Genomic DNA, 18,392 nt, shown 5'->3' on the forward strand with positions numbered 1-18,392 from the left:
TAGAAGAACGTTAAGAGTGACGTACGAAATAAAAACAATCTGACCACTGAAGATGCTTTACAATAAAGTGAAACGTTTTTGGTCTTAATAACACTTTTATTACAGTCGCATAATGCACTATTAACCTATATAACTTGTATAAGTAGCCGGCCGCTGTGGCCGAGCGGTTCTAGGCCCTTCAGTCCGGAACCGCGCTGCTGCTACGGTCGCAGGTTCGAATCCTGCCTCGCGCATGGATGTGTATGATGTCCTTAGGTTAGTTAGGTTTTAGTAGTTCTAAGTCTAGGGGACTGATGACCTCAGATGTCAAAGTCCCGTAGTGCTTAGAGCCATTTGGACCATAAATGCGACTGTCGAAAACAGGCCACAGAACAAAGTTGACAAAATGTATATTTAATTCGTCCACATCACTTAGGTTTTACTTATGATGGTTTTGGTCTCATAACCTGTGTGCAAGACACTATCCATCCCGTTCAACTGCTCTTCCTAGCCCCATGTCTTATGTGACAGAATTACAGTCTCCTGGGCGAACCTCGAAGTTCTTATTTCTTCTCCCTGAACATTGGGGATAGACTACAGCCCTGTCTCAAGCCCTTATCAGCTCTTGCTTCCCTTCCGTGTTCCCCGAGTCTTAGAACTGTAGTACCTGTCCTGGCTTAAATCGTGCGTTTACTACGTCTCTATCAGCTATAAAAGTCGTTGGCTCTTTAAACGTTTTGCAGTCCATTTGCAAACGCAGCGGGACATAGACCGGACCCCCCAGAATGCTTGTGGACGCCAGTTAAGAGTGAGCGCGGCGCAGCTGCGGCGTCTCCTTTGCTGTTGACCCGGCGCCTCGCTATCAGCCGTGCTTCACAGATTACGGCGCACACGTCACACGATAACGTGCTCCTTTCTTTACTGTAGCTTCTCCAACTTAATCCGCGCACTGACTGCAACTCCTCGGGAAATCGGCACGAACCAATTGTGTCACTGTTTTGTTACTAAATGTAATCACCTGTCACATTTTTTTAACAATTCACATTCAAGAGCTCAGGCGGAAAGCCACTAATAAGAAAAGAAGGGAAAGTTGAGAGGTGGAAGGAATATATAGAAGGGCTACGCGAGGAAAATGAACTTTATGACAATATTACAGAAAGGGAAGAGGAAGTAACTGACGATGAGATGGGAGATACGATACCGCGAGAAGAATTTGACGCTGTACTGGATGACCTAAATTGAAACGAAACATTCTTTTAGAATTATCGAGATTTTAAGGAGTACATGCCACGACGAAGCTATTCCACCTCGTGAGTAAAATACAGAATATGTGACAGGAGAAATACCCTTAGACTCCAAGAAGAATGTAATTATTCCTGTTCCGAAAAAGGTAGGCCCTGACAGAAGAATACGTTTAATAAGTCGTAATAGCAGATTACTGACAGAACTTTACAGAAGAATAGAAAAACTTGCACAAGCAGACCTCGGGGTAGATGAGTTATAGGAACATTGGAAGCTATACTGATCCTGCGACCTATCCCGGAAGGCAGGCTGAAGAGAGACGTTTACAGAATTTGTACATTTAGAGAAACTTTTTGGCAGTGTTGATTAGAATACATTCTTTGAAATTCTAAAGGTAGCAGGCATAAAATACAGGGAGCGAAAGATTAGTTACAATTTCCACAGAAACCAGATTGCTGTTTGAAGAGTTGAGGTGTTCATTCTGTCCATTGGCTAAGTAGAAAAGGAAACCAAGGAGAAATTTGGAATGGGAATTAAAATTGAGTGAAAAGAAATTAAAAGTTCGGTTTTTTTTTTTTTGAAACTGCAGTTCTGTCAGTGACGGTAAAGGACATGGAAGAGGAGACAAACGGGAATGGGTAGTGTCTTGAAAAGAGTTATTAGATGGAAATGAGCGTTTGGCGTCATTGGCCGGGAGGCCCCTCGCGGGGCAGGTCCGGCCGCCTTGGCGCAGGTCTTATTACATTCGGCGCCACATTGGGCGACCTGCACGCCGGATGGGGATGAAATGATGATGAACTGAACACAACACAACACCCAGTCCCTGAGCGGAGAAAATCTCCGACCCAGCCGGGAATCGAACCCGGGCCCGGAGGACGGCAATCCGTCACGCTGACCACTCAGCTACTGGGGCGGACAGTTATTAGATGAACAAGGTTATTAGAAGTAGTAAGACATACGAAAATGAAACTAGGATGATGTAACCTACTCGAATTAAATGTATCTGAAACTATTTCCCAAGATTAATGTTAAAGTTTCAGTACCGCCTCGCGTGACTACGTTTCCCCGGAACTCAAACTGTCCCCCCCGGGGTCGGTCTCTACCAATTTTTTCATTGCTCTCTAAACAATGCGTATCAATATTTTGCAATTTGGACTTATTAAATTGATAGTTCTGTAATATTCACATCTGCCAGCACCTGCCTCTTTCGGAATTGGAATTATTACATTCTTCTTGAAGTCTGAGAGTATTTCACTTGTCTCACATATCTCGCACACGACGTCGAACAGTTTTGTCTTGGCTGGCTCACCGAAGGATCTCAGCAATTATAAGGGAATGTCGTCTACTCCAGAAGTCTCATTTCGACTTCCTTCTTTCCGTGCTCTGTGAAATTCCTCTCACAGTATCATATCTCATCTTATCTTCAGTTACGAGGTAAAAATGAATTAATATTCTGGCTTAATCCTCCATTAGTGTGGCGCGGCCTCACAGACCGAATCCTTCAACACTGTTGATTATTTTTTCTACCAATAGAGTGTGCGAGCTAACCTGCCGTGTACCTTCCTCGTTCACGCTGCTCTACGCGCTACGATTTGGTTTGTTTGGTAGCGGCTTTTGTATGTGGAATCGGCATTGTTCGGTGCCGAAGACGCACCACACTAAGTCTGTAGTGCTAAAACATCCTTGACTGTTAGTTAAAGGCATGTTTAACTTAGTGTCTTTGCAGTTTGATGAGCCTCTTTGTGCTCTTATATAGTCGTAAGGCTAATGGACTTGTACAAAGTGCAAAAAAAAAAAAAAAAGTATGTCTTGAACTTAATGAAGTTTTGTGCAAGGACTGAAAGTGCAGTGTGTGAAATGATTGGTTTCTGTATGAGTATTTTTTTGTTTTCTTCAAAATTTCTTAAATTTATTACATATTCTGATGTATATTGTGTGCACATGTTCAAAAGTATTGCTCGAATGTTCTTAGTTTATTGGTTCTAATCTAGTATATGTCTAATTGATCAGAGAGTTCAAAACTATTTGCTTAATGTTTACTGCCACATTTACTTATAAACGGTCCCTAAGATAAAGGGAAATGAGTGAAGGACAGTTCTATTCTTGTTTTTATTTGAAATACTAATGAATTTATTTAAGTTTGACACTGCATCGTTGGTGGCGATCTGAAAGTTATATTATTCTTGAAGACTCGAGGTTGCCAAGATCGCTAGCAATTCTTTTTATTAGAATGACAGGTTTCGACCGATCTACGCTGTCGTCATGGGATTTTATAACATTACTAGTTGTACATGGTTGTTACAATATTCAAAGTCACGTAGTGATGTTGCGTCAATAAAACGTGGCAGGGAACATTAGCATGTCACAAATAAAAAACACATAATTAAAACATTCAGCATGTTGTGCTGATGTCCCATCATACACTGCTCGTTTGACACCCCAACAGCAACTTGAAACTACACCACTACAGCCGGTATTACACTATCAAATTTCTTTATCAAAGATTTGATCAAAGATGTGATCAAATAATCGTCAAATATATTTGACAAAGATCTTTGACGTGGCGCTAAAAAGTCAAGTTCAAGATGGCTGACAACAACAATTTGTTGTTAACCGCAGCAGTTGCATATACCACAGTTGCACTGTGTGCACATGCGGAAGAGAAGCGGAGAAAAAAAGAAGGAAACGTACCTGGGTGAAGCCGTGGGTTTTACGACGATACGATAAATACATTCAACAAAACTTGTTACGTGAGCTTACAGTGGATGATGTCAGGTCGTATATCAATTACTTAAGAATGGATGAGCATACATTTCTGTATGTGCTCAGTGAAGTGTATCCTCAAATCTCAAAGCACAATATTCACTTAAAACTGCTATATCTGCAGAAGACAGGCTCACTGTAACCCTTGGATACCTTGCTACAGGAGAGAGTTAGGTTAGGTTAGGTCAGGTCTCCAATCTTTTTAATCTATTTTAGTATTCAGGGTGCCTCACGTTGTAAGGCGCCTCATCAGCTTCATACATGTCTCTTAATTTTGTAGTTGTCGGTACACACCAATTGTATTTACCGGCAACGTTGATAAAAACACTACAGATGACAGAACGCTGCAGCGATGCTAGCGCTCCACGTGGTAACATGTCACATTGCAGTGAACAGAAGACAAGCGACTTGTTTGATCAAATCTACAGCGAGGCCCTAGATTTGATCAAATATTTGACGACAGTTCCCTATAACACCATCAAATTCTTTTGATAAAGATATTTGACAACGATATTGGACAAAGAAATTTGATAGTGTAATAGTGGTCTATGTGACTTTCAGTATTGTAATAAGCATGTACAACTAATAATGTTACAAGATCTGACGATGACAGCGAAGATCTGTCGAAACCGCTCATAGTAACTAAAAATAAAAATAAAAAATGTGCTAGCGATCTTGGCAAACTTGATTGTTCAGATTTATTGATTTGTTTATTGTGTTTGTCTGAGGGACCAGCCTCTGCAAATTAGGAACGTTAAGCCACCACACTAGAGAACGGTTAACAATGCGACGGTGTGGCTTAGTGAGGTGTTACGGAGAGTTGGGGTACCGGCTGTGAGGGCAATTTGTCGAGTTGCGGCGAGTCGCACGCTCGAGACTGAGACCGGCGCCAGAGTGCGGAAGTCGGGAGCGATCTCGGGCATTGGCAGAGCGGAGTGTGTCACGTACACGTGAATACGGGTCAGCGACCCGAATTATTTCGGTGGCGGCGGAGCGGCGGTGCGCGGCGCGGCCGGCCGGCCGGAGCGGCGGAGTGGGCGAGGTAGGCTGCGTGCCGCCTGTTGAAAGCCTGGCGTCACCCTGTCTGGGCCGGCGGCGGCCGCGGCCGCGGGCGCTGTTGCCACGCCGGCGCGCGCCGCGCCAGACTCTGTGTCGCCGCTCGCCCGCTCGCCGGCCATTACTCGCCGCTGCCTGCTCCGGCGCGCATTTCACACCGCGCCTCTGCCCGGCCCGCCGCGTCCTCACATCCGCGCCCGACGCGCCTTTTCCGGCCGCGCATTCTTTCGGTTAAAGCGACAACGCGGCGTCTAAAACTCGTTTCTCCCCCTCCACCGCGCGCCTCTCCCCCCCCCCCACACCACCCCGCTGCCGCCCTCTGAAACACGTCACTCATAGTTCGGATTGCCGTGAAAAATCCTTCAGTGTAGCCTAGGTAGCCGAGGCGGAAGGATCGGAGCGCAGCGTACGGGAACCAGTTAGCGTCCGTGTGTGTGTGTGTGCACGCCAGACAAGCGAGTGCGGAGTTTCTTTCCCAGTTTTCTTCCGCGAGCGGGCACGTGCGCGGTCAGTGGGCGGCGACATTTCTCCGGAGTTTCCCGCTAGCGCAACATGGCGCCGGATTATCTCGAGTTTCCCGCTCGCAGAGAGGAGGGGGACTATCTCTGCCAAGAATGAGGAGGGGAGCTGCGCCTTACTCGAGTGTCGAAATCGCGGCGGCCGGCTGTTCTGTATGATCGCGCGGCGAAGCACTGCTCCGACAGCATGGCCCAAGGGCTCGGCCGGGAATCGGCGGAGCAGCCGAAGGTGAAGGACTTGCACGAGAAGAAAGCGGCCGGGAAGACACCCCCGCGCGACGGTCGGGTCGCGGGCTCGCGGAGAATTTTCGCGCCGCAGTTCAAGCTGCAGGTGTTGGACTCGTACAGGCAGGACGCGGACTGCAGGGGCAACCAGAGGGCGACGGCCAGGAAGTACGGGATCCACCGGCGCCAGATTCAGAAGTGGCTGCAGGCCGAGGCGTCCCTGCGCACGTCGCTGGGCCCCGCGCCGGACGCGGCCTTGAACCTGAGCCCTGCGAGACAGCGCGACGACGACGCTCAGTTGGCCCGCCCGCCGCCAGAGCGCTCGGACGGCGAGCCCGAGATCGACGTCGACGTGGACGTGGACGGCGACGACGAGGACGACGACGACGACGCCGACAGCGACGACGGCGACGACGACATCGACATCATGTCGGTGCAGGAGCCGGACCAGGCGCTCGACTTCACGAGCGCGGCGCTCAGCAAGCGGCGCTCCTTCTCGCTGCAGTTCAAGCTCGAGGTGCTGGACGCCTTCCACGCGGACCGCGCTTGCCACGGCAACCAGCGCGCGACGGCGCGCAAGTTCGGCATCAACCGCAGGCAAGTGCAAAAGTGGCTGGGCCAGGAGGTGGAACTACGCGGGGAGGCCGCCTTCCGTGGCGGCATGTACCGACAGCGCCTCGGCCGCTGGCTCGACAACGACGAGCCGGAATCGACAGCCGCGAGTCAGCACTGCTGGGACCTCAGGAAGAGGAAGCTGGACTGCGATCCCTGCGACAGTCTGGCCTGCGCGAAGAAGGCCCGTCTGGAGGAGCCGGAGCCCCTGAGGCCGGCGCACGAGGTCCGAGCCGACGTGTGCGTCATCGGGGACAACTGCGCCTTCCCGCGCGTGCCGAGCGCCGACGTGCAGGAGACGGCGCTATGCCTCAAGGTGGAACGCCGGGAGTCGAAGCCGGAGCCCGCGGAGCGCGCCGTGGTGTGCTCGGTGCCGGCGCTCTACCCGCCCGTGCCGCCGTACGTGGCCGCCCCCGCACCCGCCACCCACGCGCACGGGGGCTGCTGCTGCTACTCGGCGCGCATGCTGGCCGTCTACCACGGCTTCGTCACGCACCCCGATCACCTCTACCCCCTGGATTTCAGATCACCGCCTCCGCCACATCCGCCGCCTCACAACATTCACTTATTCAGGTGAAACAATTCTTCTTCCGTCGCCATTCTCGTAAGCTGCCCTGTTACTTACAGACTAGCCTTAGAGAACATTTTGTAGTGGTTGTCTCCGTAATATCACTCACGTCAGTTCACCAGTTCACTTAGCGTCGATGCTATTCCCAGTATTTGGCATGCACATCACTGTTGCATTCACAATGTTGTAGGCAAATACTGCAGCGGTAGTAGCTGACTTTATTGTAACAGAAGTTTTGCGTGGGAAGTTTCGGTTTTCTCTCTTCTTACAGTACCACCTATTTTACAAACGTACTGATTGTAATACTTGGGGTCCATATCTGACGTACCTGTGGGAATCTATGAGATATTATTCGAGTACAGTACTTATAGTATAGTATAATAGTATATTGTGATCCTTAGATATACTGTAGATGTGCTATTTTGGAATGCGATAGATGTTCTGGTAAGAAATCGTACCTAATTCGGGAATGTTACCGTCAATAAAATAGGGGGATTACCTTGACAGTTTACTTGTTTCTTCTCTCTTTATGTGTTTATTTCCTGAAGTACAGCTTAAATTCAAAAGTAACTAATAAAATATTTCAGTTTTTGTGGATTGAACAGAAACCAGTCGATGTACTCAACCACTAATGTTCTGGTAAGTGTCTGAGTGTAACTGGTGTTTGACCGTTGGAATTATGGGTGAAAAGTGTTTGATGAAATAATCCCAAACACAAGACAATATATTTGATACACAGAAACGTTCGAGGCTGTTTCAAATGACATAACCGGTCACGGAATATAAGGTTATTCTGTTCTGTGAACAGACTGAATTAGGCCTACTGTTTACCTGATAGGCTGAGATTTGTTCCTTTATTTTCGCTCGTAGTGCTTTTTAAAAGAAACTGTACTCTATGGACCACATGAACTAGTTCATATTTTACTTGTACTGTTGTAGACTTTAGCATTTTACTTTCAATTAAGTTACTGTACAAGCCACAGATGTGCCAAAAATATGGTAAACATTGTGGTAGTTCGTGTTGTTACATTACGGTATGCTTACTACAAAGCCCATAGAAAGCAGGTGTGCCTTTCAGTATCATAAAATTAAGAAGTGTGCCATAGGTTTATATTTCTTGTTTCTTTATGAACGCTACAAATCTATTTATACTCCATTGTTACTAAGATTATTAAAATGTCTAGTCCTCTATCTAAGCCATTGGAAGATCAAGTAGAATAGGAATGATCTTTATTCCTTCAAGGGTAATCAAATGTGTATTTTTAGATGAAGTTATTTTTCGACTTAGATCATCAGCATAAATGTTTCAATTGTTGATACCAGATTCCTAATATACCGTTACAAATTAACAAACGCTTATGGATGGCCTTTTCGTGTTGATGGGTACTTAATGGAAGAAATTTATTACTCACATATTTAACTGTGACGCCCTTTTTCGACGTGACTTGCGCAGTTCACAAACCGAAATTTTTATAGTAAGCTGTTTACAAATGAGGTCTATTTGTTGACTTCCTGATATACATAAAATAACACAGTTTTTGTGCGATTTTTAAAAACTCGGTAGTATCACATTTTAAATTTGTATATATATATATATATATATCCTGTAGTTAAAATGATCTGTGAATATCTGTAAATAGTTTAGGCTTGTAAATAAGTGCTTGTGTATATCTGCTGTAAATAATTACTGTTGTACAGTGGATACAATGAAAAATTTCACTGCATATTGTTTCATAGCACAGTGAAATTAAACATGTGCCAATACTCTCTTGTGCCGTATGTTGCTGTTAGCATGCGTACTGATGTCTTCCTCAAGGTGACTGGATGTGATAGTTCTATGACCAAACTCCATATAGTTTATAAATACAAATAACAGTTTGTCAAGTAATCATTAGACGTTTTTGGAGTCTGTACTGAGATTTTAACGTAAATTGTGTCCATTAAGGGCGTATGTTGTACTTGAGAGCGTTATCTGTTTTGTTGACTACATTGGACTACATTTTGTTGAAATCGGTCATAATACTCTGGAACTCATTACATTTTTCGCTTGTTACAGTTTTTCTCTGTGCCTTTACAGCTGTATGTATCTGTCTTTGACATAAATCCGATTTAAAGTTTAATATTCTATGAAATGTGCAACACAGGTTGTTAGGACCACTAACACTATTTAAGCGAGTGAATCCTTTATCAGCTACATTCACATTCACCAATTTTTACTGAACCTGTTCCTAAAACTCCAGTACTAGTAATTAAATTCTGAAAGATATTTACCATGTTACTGGTTAAAAAAAACCGATGTATTTCTAAATAATTGGAGTGAAATAGTAGTATTGCTTAAGAGAGCAGACAGTTTCAACTGAATTAAAAAAGCGTAATAAATAACTTTGGTGATGTGTCAGAGCTCCACAGGTTGTTCCTGAATGTTTGCATTATAGAGTAGACGCTGCAACATAAATTGATAACAGAAAGCATTAACAAAATATACGCAAGTGGCAGAATACTTCTTTAAAGTGCCTTTATGACATGACCAATATTCGTAATTGTTACTTTTCTCTAGCTTGTATTTCGCTAAACCAATGAATTGCTTGCAGGTTATATACAGTTCATATGTCTTACTTTTCCAAAACTTAATTGCCTATGACACTGTTGTTCACTGTTAAATTATGGGCAACTCTGCGTTATGTGGGATGTAGACAATATTTTTCGTGGCTTGACATTTGTTTGTTGTTCCTTATTTTGAATAAAATTAAACGTTGAAGTTTGGAAAAATTATTTTAACGTGTTGTAAAAAATGTTTACTACTTGTAAAGTATTCCAGTTTCAAAGAAAATGTTTAACAGAGTAGCTCTATGTGGCATATTTATATGTTTGTTTATTTTTATAATGTTTTCTATAATGTAGCATAAACATATTTTAAGTAAATATGAGACTTATTTCATAAATTTGCGTTCAAAATTTTTGCAACATACCTTGATATCCTACCTTGTTTCTATCTTCAGTATGCATCCTGACTCTTTCAGATCAGATTACTTCGAAACGTACGTAAACTATATTGTAGTGCCTTCAATCTGAAAAGCTTTTATTTCGACTAACTGAACTACGTTCATATCAATGCTCATGTCGTTCTCACGGATACATCTGACTTTTTTTTCATCTGTGCCTACTGGGAATTTGAAAGTTAAGATTCAGTTCCGGAATATTTGCGAAACCTTCTAACCTTCTCCATGTGACTGATATATGGTTTATTATGTGCACTGCAAGTGTGAGCAAAATATACAGGAACCACGAGATTGAAGTGATCAGAAGTTTTTAAAATGTTCTACATGTAATAACGCCACTCACTGTTAACGACTGCTTAAAGAGCATGATTTATATCAGAGCTGTATTTTTAAACATCTTTCAGTTCATAACTACATCTTTTCGTACGTGGTCTTAAACGACGTAGCTGCAGATAGTTGTATTGTTACAGTTAAAGCATCTTTTGACATGTTTCATGTAGCCGTGAGTGTATGGAAAAATAAATTATTGTGAATTAGCTGCCAGCAACTAAGCTGATGAATAATTTAAATCATATCCTTGACTGCTGTTATCACCGATACGTAAGTGTAAGATCATTTTCAGATGTTGTAGTACTTTTATAAGAGATAACATTGATTGCATTTTTAATTTTCTTTTTCGTGCCAAGATGCCCTACAGAAAATAACATGACTCAAATGTTTCACCTGTGTCACAGTATTCGCTGACAGATGTTTAACGATAACACATCTTACAGTACTACAATTTTTTTCGGCTGTACACGTATTTTGGTACAGGTGAAATATTTGTGGGTGAAAGTAATATTTCGGTTTTAAGGGGCTTGCACAATGAATCAAGCTTGAGATTATAATGATAGAGGCTTGCTTTTAACACGTGATTTTTAGCTATCTGTTTAATACTGCCACTGAGGGTGTAATAACATTTTACTATTTGTTTCTGATGAGCCAAAATTATGTTGCTGATATCCATGATGTGTGAGCTTCATTTGTGTGTATGCGCATACGCCTTTGTGAGTGTGTGTGTGTGTGTGTGTGTGTGTGTGTGTGTCCACTCATAACTGAAGAATAGTGATTCCATGTACTTGTTGTCATAGGTCTTTCCTGACTAAATTGTAAGAATTCATTTCAGTGTCTACGACGTTTCTGCGGACTGTGTTAATCCTAAACTTAAGCGTTTGCTGGTCGTAACCGAGATAAAGCAACGATCGCGAAAGTGACCGTGCCCTGGAGTTCAATTTTCTTTGTTATACTGGGCAATGACGTAGCTTTTATTTCAGAACATTTCCCCTTTCATGTAGGTGAACATTGTTTGGTCCTTATGTTCTGCCGCACCAGTTATAAATCACAGGCTCAAATAACAAACTAATCATGTGGGACAGTCGCTCTCCTGAGACTTTTGAAGACTAACGAGTTTGTAGGGAAGGGAACTAATGGTAACTTCTTTTGGTTTATAGCTCTCATGAGAAGTATTTGTCAAAGAGAGTAGTCAGTGTTAAACTCCATGGCAACAGTATTGAAAGAAATAGGACCCTTCAATTGTTATTACTGCTTTGTTATGCGCGTCCAGTAATCACGGAATCAAATGAGAAACTATCTCCTCTCTGTTCCTCCGCCCCAAGTGGGCCACGCCAAAAATTTGAGGAAATAAAATGTTTGCTGACAAAGACTAAGTAAAAATAATTTATAAATACATTTTTCACAGTCACCCGCAGAATTTTTTAATCACAACTTCTCAGTTTGCTGCCTACATCTGTATGAATTCTTAGCAGACATATTTTTGAGCCACGTTTAAGTGTGCATATAAAGTAAGAACCCTTCAAATAATTGCCATCCAAGTTCGTAGAACTCAGACGCAGAGTTGCAGAGGCAAAATATTAGATGAATATGATGTGGAGTTACTTTTTATACAACGGTTCTAAGAATGTATCTTATGTGTATTATAACTTACGTCAACAAGTCGAATTATAGAGAGAGCCCGATTCAGTTCATGGTGCGACCAGTTGATTTATATAGTGCATGATTTCACTTATTCAATCAGACGTGCACAGAACAGAACTTCAACACGTGGCCAGTAGAGTCCCTTACCATATTCTTGCCAAATCTCTTGTTACTGATCCGTCCCAAGAGCTTTTACTGTAAATTCAACTTTAATACATTTAAAAAGTTCAACTTATCATAAGCAGAAAATTTCAGAAGCAGATGCGACACAAACTACCAGCCACATTTGTCCACATCATCCGAAAACTGGCGTTGATATACGTAAGTATTCTCTTACTACGTTATAAAATGAGCTTAAACATAGATTTTCTTGTGGCAACAGAACAAATAAACTTCGTCCATGTTGGACTGTTTTGACAATGAAAGTTAAATTAAAACAATCTATATGTGTCAGTCACTGATTTTCTCCGGCGAAACGCGTCGTGGAACTGTTTTATTTGAACTCTTATTCGTTAACTGAGTAAGATATTTTTTATAATGTTGATGGACTGTATGAAACAGCGTTTGTAGCATAGTCACGCTTGATTTGGCAATCGTAGGCGAATAATATCCATCTCGTCCTCTTTACCCGAGTTAAGAATGAATTAAATGATGACGATACACCTGTTCAGAACCATTTTTGTCGCGAATTACCAGGAGTAATGGAAATTATTGAACGTGTACCAAGAAAAATAACTATTCTGTCGAAATTGTATGATCTGAACCGGCAGATACTTCTAGAGAGGCTCGGAGTACCTTAAAGGAAGTTATTTTCAAAGTTCTGAATACCACTTTTCAGTGAAACGTGGATGAACTAGCGTTCATTGACGTAACTGAATTCCCGCAGTCTTTGAAGTCTTGCTCTAGCGTAGGTTGTCTTGCCCCCTAGAAGCGAAAGAGACGTAAACTCGACTCATTTCTTGTAAACTCTAGAATGGTTTGGAAAATTCGGGGTTTATGCGCGTGGGCTCCGGCGGCCGAAATTGGTTTACACCGATAATTCTACTTCTTCAGTCTTAATAAAGATGCCGTCAGAATTTTTGTGAAAAACGATAGGATGCCTTCCGAAGTCGGGTAAAATGTGTAATTTACTCATGTCGACGGCTCCGGTCTAGGCACTGAAAAAAAATTCAGCCTCTGTAGCTGTCGGGGAATCAGAGAGATAAAAAAAGCATCTAACACTCGTATAGGTTTCGAGATACAAAAATTACGCTGAGACCAAGAGCGACGTAGTGAACATTTAAAAAGCGAAATTTCTTTGTAATACTAGCGCAGTGAGAAGGATTCCGTGTTATAGTAACGTGCGGCACATAGGTGTAGCTGCAGATGTGGTCTTGGCGATGTCATAAACAATCTGACGTTGTGGCTTATATCGTTGAGAAAACGTCCGCTCTGAAGTATCGCTTCTATTTAAGATGACGCAGGCGCCGTTTCTCAGAGGCTGCGTAAGCATGGCGCCACTGTGGTTAAATGCGGCACCTTCCTGCCCCTCTCCCCCCTTCCCCCGTCTACCTCCCGCATCAGCCACGCCACGCATTAACGGAAACAGCCCTCTGGCCAGACAGAAGAGTCATAAGAGACCGCGTTAGGGCTAAAGTGAAATAAAATTTCCCACAAAAAATTAGTCCCCCAACTCTATTGTGTGATTTTATTGGCATCTGACGTTTTAAGGTCTAAAGTTGCGATGTTATCACGACACGTACTGTGCACCGGGCTGCCACTGTAGCAGTCCACTCTCTACGGGAATAGAAAATGGCTTTAAAGTCTCTATTCCTATTACAATCAAACAAAAATCTGAAATTCAATATGAATTTGTTGTCTATAGTGTCTCTAACTATGTTCGAAATCTATTCTTAATTTTAACTGTCGCTCTCAGGAGCAGTCCAATCCGCACGCTGTCGAAGGCGAACTAATTTAAATAGGACTGACTTATAATGGTCAGCAATGTTTAGACAAAGTAGCATAAGTAGCCGAACATTCTTTAATATTGGGTCAGTTATCCTGTTAATTAGGGGAGAGTGTAGTACTTTGAAACTCTTCTCGGGCTTTCGCCTGTAGCTGGCCCTGCAATAGGGCTTCGGTTTACTGTCTTGCTCCGTTTTGAAAATACAGAGTTCATTTTGTGTGTGCTGCAGTCATTTTATGAAATTAAGAAAATTCCTCGGGAAAAATAAGGTTTCGCTGAACATGAAAAACTCCTCCAAGGTACAACGTGGTCATGAACTTAGGAACAAATATTCTATGCAAATTGAAAACTGCTGCAACCGCGAAAATATTGCCAGAATCCTATTTCATAATCTTTGTGTTATAGTATTACTCTGCTACACAGCAATTGTAAGTGAAATCAAATTAAAAAGAAATGTTATCAAAAACCATCTACAAGTTAAAAGCTGAAATAGAAGCTGTTGACAACTAACACAAATATACATTTTCGAGACAATGAAAATTTTTAAGTCATTAAAGAAAGACAGTTCATTTGCAAGTATGTAACTAGTTTTTAAAATGTACAGAATTTTGTTCACCATAAAATTCTGAAACTGAAAAGTTAATACTTAACTATGTAGAACTCGTGCTATTTACAAAAGCTCTAGGAAACGCAATCTCATGTCCCACAACAGAAACAGTGGAAAATGCCGGAAACTGTCCGTGACGGGATATTCAGGTGGTTCTAAAAATCAATCACTTGATTTATCCACCAGAAACAACACTCTCCCCTATACCTCGTACAAACGTAAAGCAACAAATCTAAAATATACTTGGAGCCTGTCTTCTTACATGTAATCCGTAAACCAATCAGTCTTTTGAAAAGAAGCGCAAACTGTAAACTCTTTCGTGATAAGACAGGCAACTTTTATCACTTAACACAGCTGCCATTTCGTACCTTCGCATCGTGTCATAAATTAGTTTGCATATTCCTCTGCCGCACTCCACTAAAACTGCATCAGGTTTACTTTAGTTTCATTTCATTCCCGGTCTCATCTTTCCACGACACCTTACCTCTTCTTGCGATGGGAGATTTTTGTTTTAAGTTTGATGTTTCTCTTCTCTTGGAATTTAGCTGTAATCAACAGTGGAAATCCAGTAACTGAAACATAAAAGCAACTACAAAATAGTGTATACACTTGCATTACAACTTCAACGAAACTGAGGCACTCGTGCGCCAACATATTACGCAGTTATCAAATGGTCGTGTAGTTCCAGGAATACAGCTTTCGTTCTGTCAAAGATACTTCAGTGCTGTGTATAGTACTATATCAATACAAGAAACTCAAGAGAAATATTTTGTCAGTTGGTTGTTTGTTAGTATAAGTTTGTCTTTCTGGGACTGCGTTTAAATCTTTCGGTGTCTTAGAATTTCGAAAATGAACCTATGCATTTTATTATTGTTCTTCTAATAGATAAAATGTCTTTGTAATTTCACACGGAGGTATAATTTATTTTTCGTCATTTTTTCCGTTTTCCGTCGTTGCTTAGCTGCTTCACAATTCATGGAGGTATGTCCCGTGTGTGCAACAAGAAGAATAGGACTTTGTCTTTTACCACAGGCGTTTCGTTTCTTTTTATTTATGAAACATGTTCAGTGGCTGCAATATACTTTTTTTGTAAGTATAATAAATATGTTATGTAGTAGTTACTATGTTACATTGTGTCATGTTTTTCTCTCGTTTTTCAGATTATATACAAATTCTGTAGCACAATTTCGTGAGGTAAAACTGGCGTTTGGTGTTACTTACGATTTCTTGTGTTGTTAGTCCATAGTCGGGTCCTAGAGGTGTGTTTATTCGGTCCCCATGACTAGCCGCCCGATTTCCGGTTATTTTTTCATCCAAATTTATTACAACACATCACTCGCAATTATCGTTTTGTGATTAACATGTGTGTGTTTACAGTCTGTAGTATTGCCAATTGTCGCTGTGTGTTTATCTTTCGTCTTTTATATGTGCTGTATGGGTAGTTTCATAGTTTTTATTTCTTTTTTGTATGTGTGTGAATTTTGTTATGTGTAAATGTGTCGTTCTTTGTGACAGCGTTTTTTCTTTTTGAGTGGATATTTGTGTGTGTGTGTGTGAGAGAGAGAGAGAGAGAGAGAACGGGAAGGAAGGGGGAGGAAGAGTCATTGATTATTTGCTCTGATTTTTTGTTTCAGATTTCTGTTTGTTATTGTTTTAGTGACTAACATGTTCAATGAGTTATTGCTTATATTGATTTGGTCATTAATTGCATTATTTTCCGTTGCAGGGGCTCTTTGTATGTGAGAGTTTTCTTGCAGTGCCGCGAGTTTTCTGTTGTGATTGTTCACTCTATTAATTTTCATGTCATGTAGAGTACGTCGCGTATATTACAAAACAAACCGCTTTTGATTTACATAATGCTGGAAAAACGGTACAGTAACTTAAAAAATTATTTTTGCCCGGCATAGAGCACTACTACAATTTTAAGCGTTTGTTCGTGCGTGCGTGCGTGTGTGTGTGTGTGTGTGTGTGTGTGTGTGTGTGTGGAGGGGGGAATGAATTTGTATTGCAGAGTAAATATCAGTGAATGCAATAATTTACAGTTATAGTTATGCATCAGTTTCTAAAAATAAGTTTTTCATTTTACTTTAAATTATGAAACTGTTAAACTCTTGGGAAAGGCAAATGCAGCATACTTGAGTCCCGTGGAACATGCCAGACTGAAATGAACTCTACATATTCATGAAAATGAAGTCTTAAGGCTTATAAAACGTACAAGAGGACCAGAGTAAGAACAGCAATGTTATTTAGCACCATATCACGTAAAAAAAGCTGACCGTGGAAGTGTTCGAAACTATGACGAGGAAGAAAGTAATATCCATGAGCGCATGTTCATCAACACATTTCATGAAACCTCCTCCACGATATGGATAACAAGCTATTTTTGAGTGTCATGGAACTGCATACGACGTCGTAGCTCTTTTAATTTCGCTTTCTATTTTTAACTGAAGAGTTATTGTTACCTTACTTAGACTACTTCTCGTCTTATAAAAGTTTTAAGTGGGCATCGTGTTACAGTCCGTGGAGGTATTTGATTTACTTGGCAGTAACCACATTGTGACCATCATTACAGGTAAAATTATTTTTTTTGTTTTGGGTCAGTGTCGTGAGAGTATAGGCTTGCAGTAATTTTTAGCGGATTTTGTTTCAAATGCGATGCAAAATCTTTTCCATATTGTCAATAAACCACAATTTTAATTTTTGTCTAGTTGTTGTTGCTGATATCGATACAAATCATGATACGAATGTTAGTGCATGAAATTCTGAAATACCTGTGTATGAGTTATTAAAAGGTAAAAGCGTTCCGTGTGTCCTTATTGGCCAAGAATCTGTTATTACTGCAAGGTGAGTAATTTCATAGAAGCACTATTCCCAGACCTATAGCTCAATCTATGTATGTGATAAACAGCGTTTCTCTTCTGAGTGTAGTTGCGTGAGCAGGACTAAAAAAATAATGTGTTCATTAATGTTAACACTAATCCCAAACCTTTCGATAAAGAATCGTTCGCATAATCTATGAGACATTTAGCAAAATATTGTGTTGATACTCTAGAAAGGGTCTTGATGCGCTATATCTGGGATATGATACGTGAGGTCCAAGGCCACTTGCCTTGGTTCGCTTGTCTCCTCCCGTCGAAAGTTCTAGTCCTACCTCGGGTATGGCTGTATGTGTTGTCCATAGCGTAAGTTAGTTGAAGCTGATTGAGTAGTGTGTAACCCTAGGTCCGATGACCTCAGCACTTTGGTCCCATAGGAACGTACCACAAATTTATTAGAATGTGTCCCTTGGTGTTTTGCATGCAACTAATACATGTACGAATCACGTTTGCTTTATTAACTGTGAATACTGTATACTTGTAATAACTGGTAACTTTGCTTGCTTGGGCTTTCTGAGATATTAAATACAACGTATCTTTCAGTTCCAGGTTTGGTACAGTATCTCCTACTTTCATCCTTAGCACTATTAGATTTTTGTAATTTTCCTACATTCTCTCGTGAAGTCTTATAAGCTGTTAACATTTTCTACTTCTTTCAGCATGAAATAGTCAACATGCATTGAAGGTAGACACTGGTTGAAATAACAACCCTTTTGTTCGTGAACAAACAGACCGGCACGTACTGAAACAGTGCATTTTATTGAAACACACGCTCTGATAGTACTGATCGTTGTATATTATGTTGAAGCTTCAAACCATTTCATTTTCTTACAGTATATTTCCTGTTACTGCTTGCACAAATTAATTTCAACGATCGAAGAGAAACAGCTTTGCCTGAGATAACGTATTAAACATTTCTTAATCTAACGATTGTCGTAGGGTACTTTTCGAAATGGAAGAAAGTGTAAGGTCAGAAAACTCAGTTGTCGCAAAACGCTCCTGTATGGCAAGACAATTGTACTGTAAGT

At 41.5% G+C, this 18,392-nt stretch overlaps 1 protein-coding gene and 1 long non-coding RNA gene across 2 annotated transcripts in view; both read left to right on the forward strand.

Moving 5' to 3' along the window:
• Window positions 1-18,392, forward strand: part of LOC126185160 (uncharacterized) — a 426,511-nt gene that overhangs the window by 80,340 nt on the left and 327,779 nt on the right. The gene's annotated exons all lie outside the window — the stretch shown is intronic.
• On the forward strand, window positions 5,329-9,894 carry LOC126185158 (uncharacterized). Its single transcript, XM_049928003.1, has one exon. It carries the CDS (start codon window positions 5,746-5,748, stop codon window positions 6,970-6,972), a length of 1,227 nt encoding a protein of 408 aa, XP_049783960.1. The 5' UTR covers window positions 5,329-5,745; the 3' UTR covers window positions 6,973-9,894.

The sequence above is a fragment of the Schistocerca cancellata genome, chromosome 4 (assembly GCF_023864275.1).
Source record: "Schistocerca cancellata isolate TAMUIC-IGC-003103 chromosome 4, iqSchCanc2.1, whole genome shotgun sequence".
Taxonomy (NCBI): Eukaryota; Metazoa; Arthropoda; class Insecta; order Orthoptera; family Acrididae; genus Schistocerca; species Schistocerca cancellata.

Bases quoted from the DNA above. Each gene is read 5' to 3' on its own strand.
- LOC126185158 (XM_049928003.1), top strand. From the start codon at position 5,746: ATGGCCCAAGGGCTCGGCCGGGAATCGGCGGAGCAGCCGAAGGTGAAG.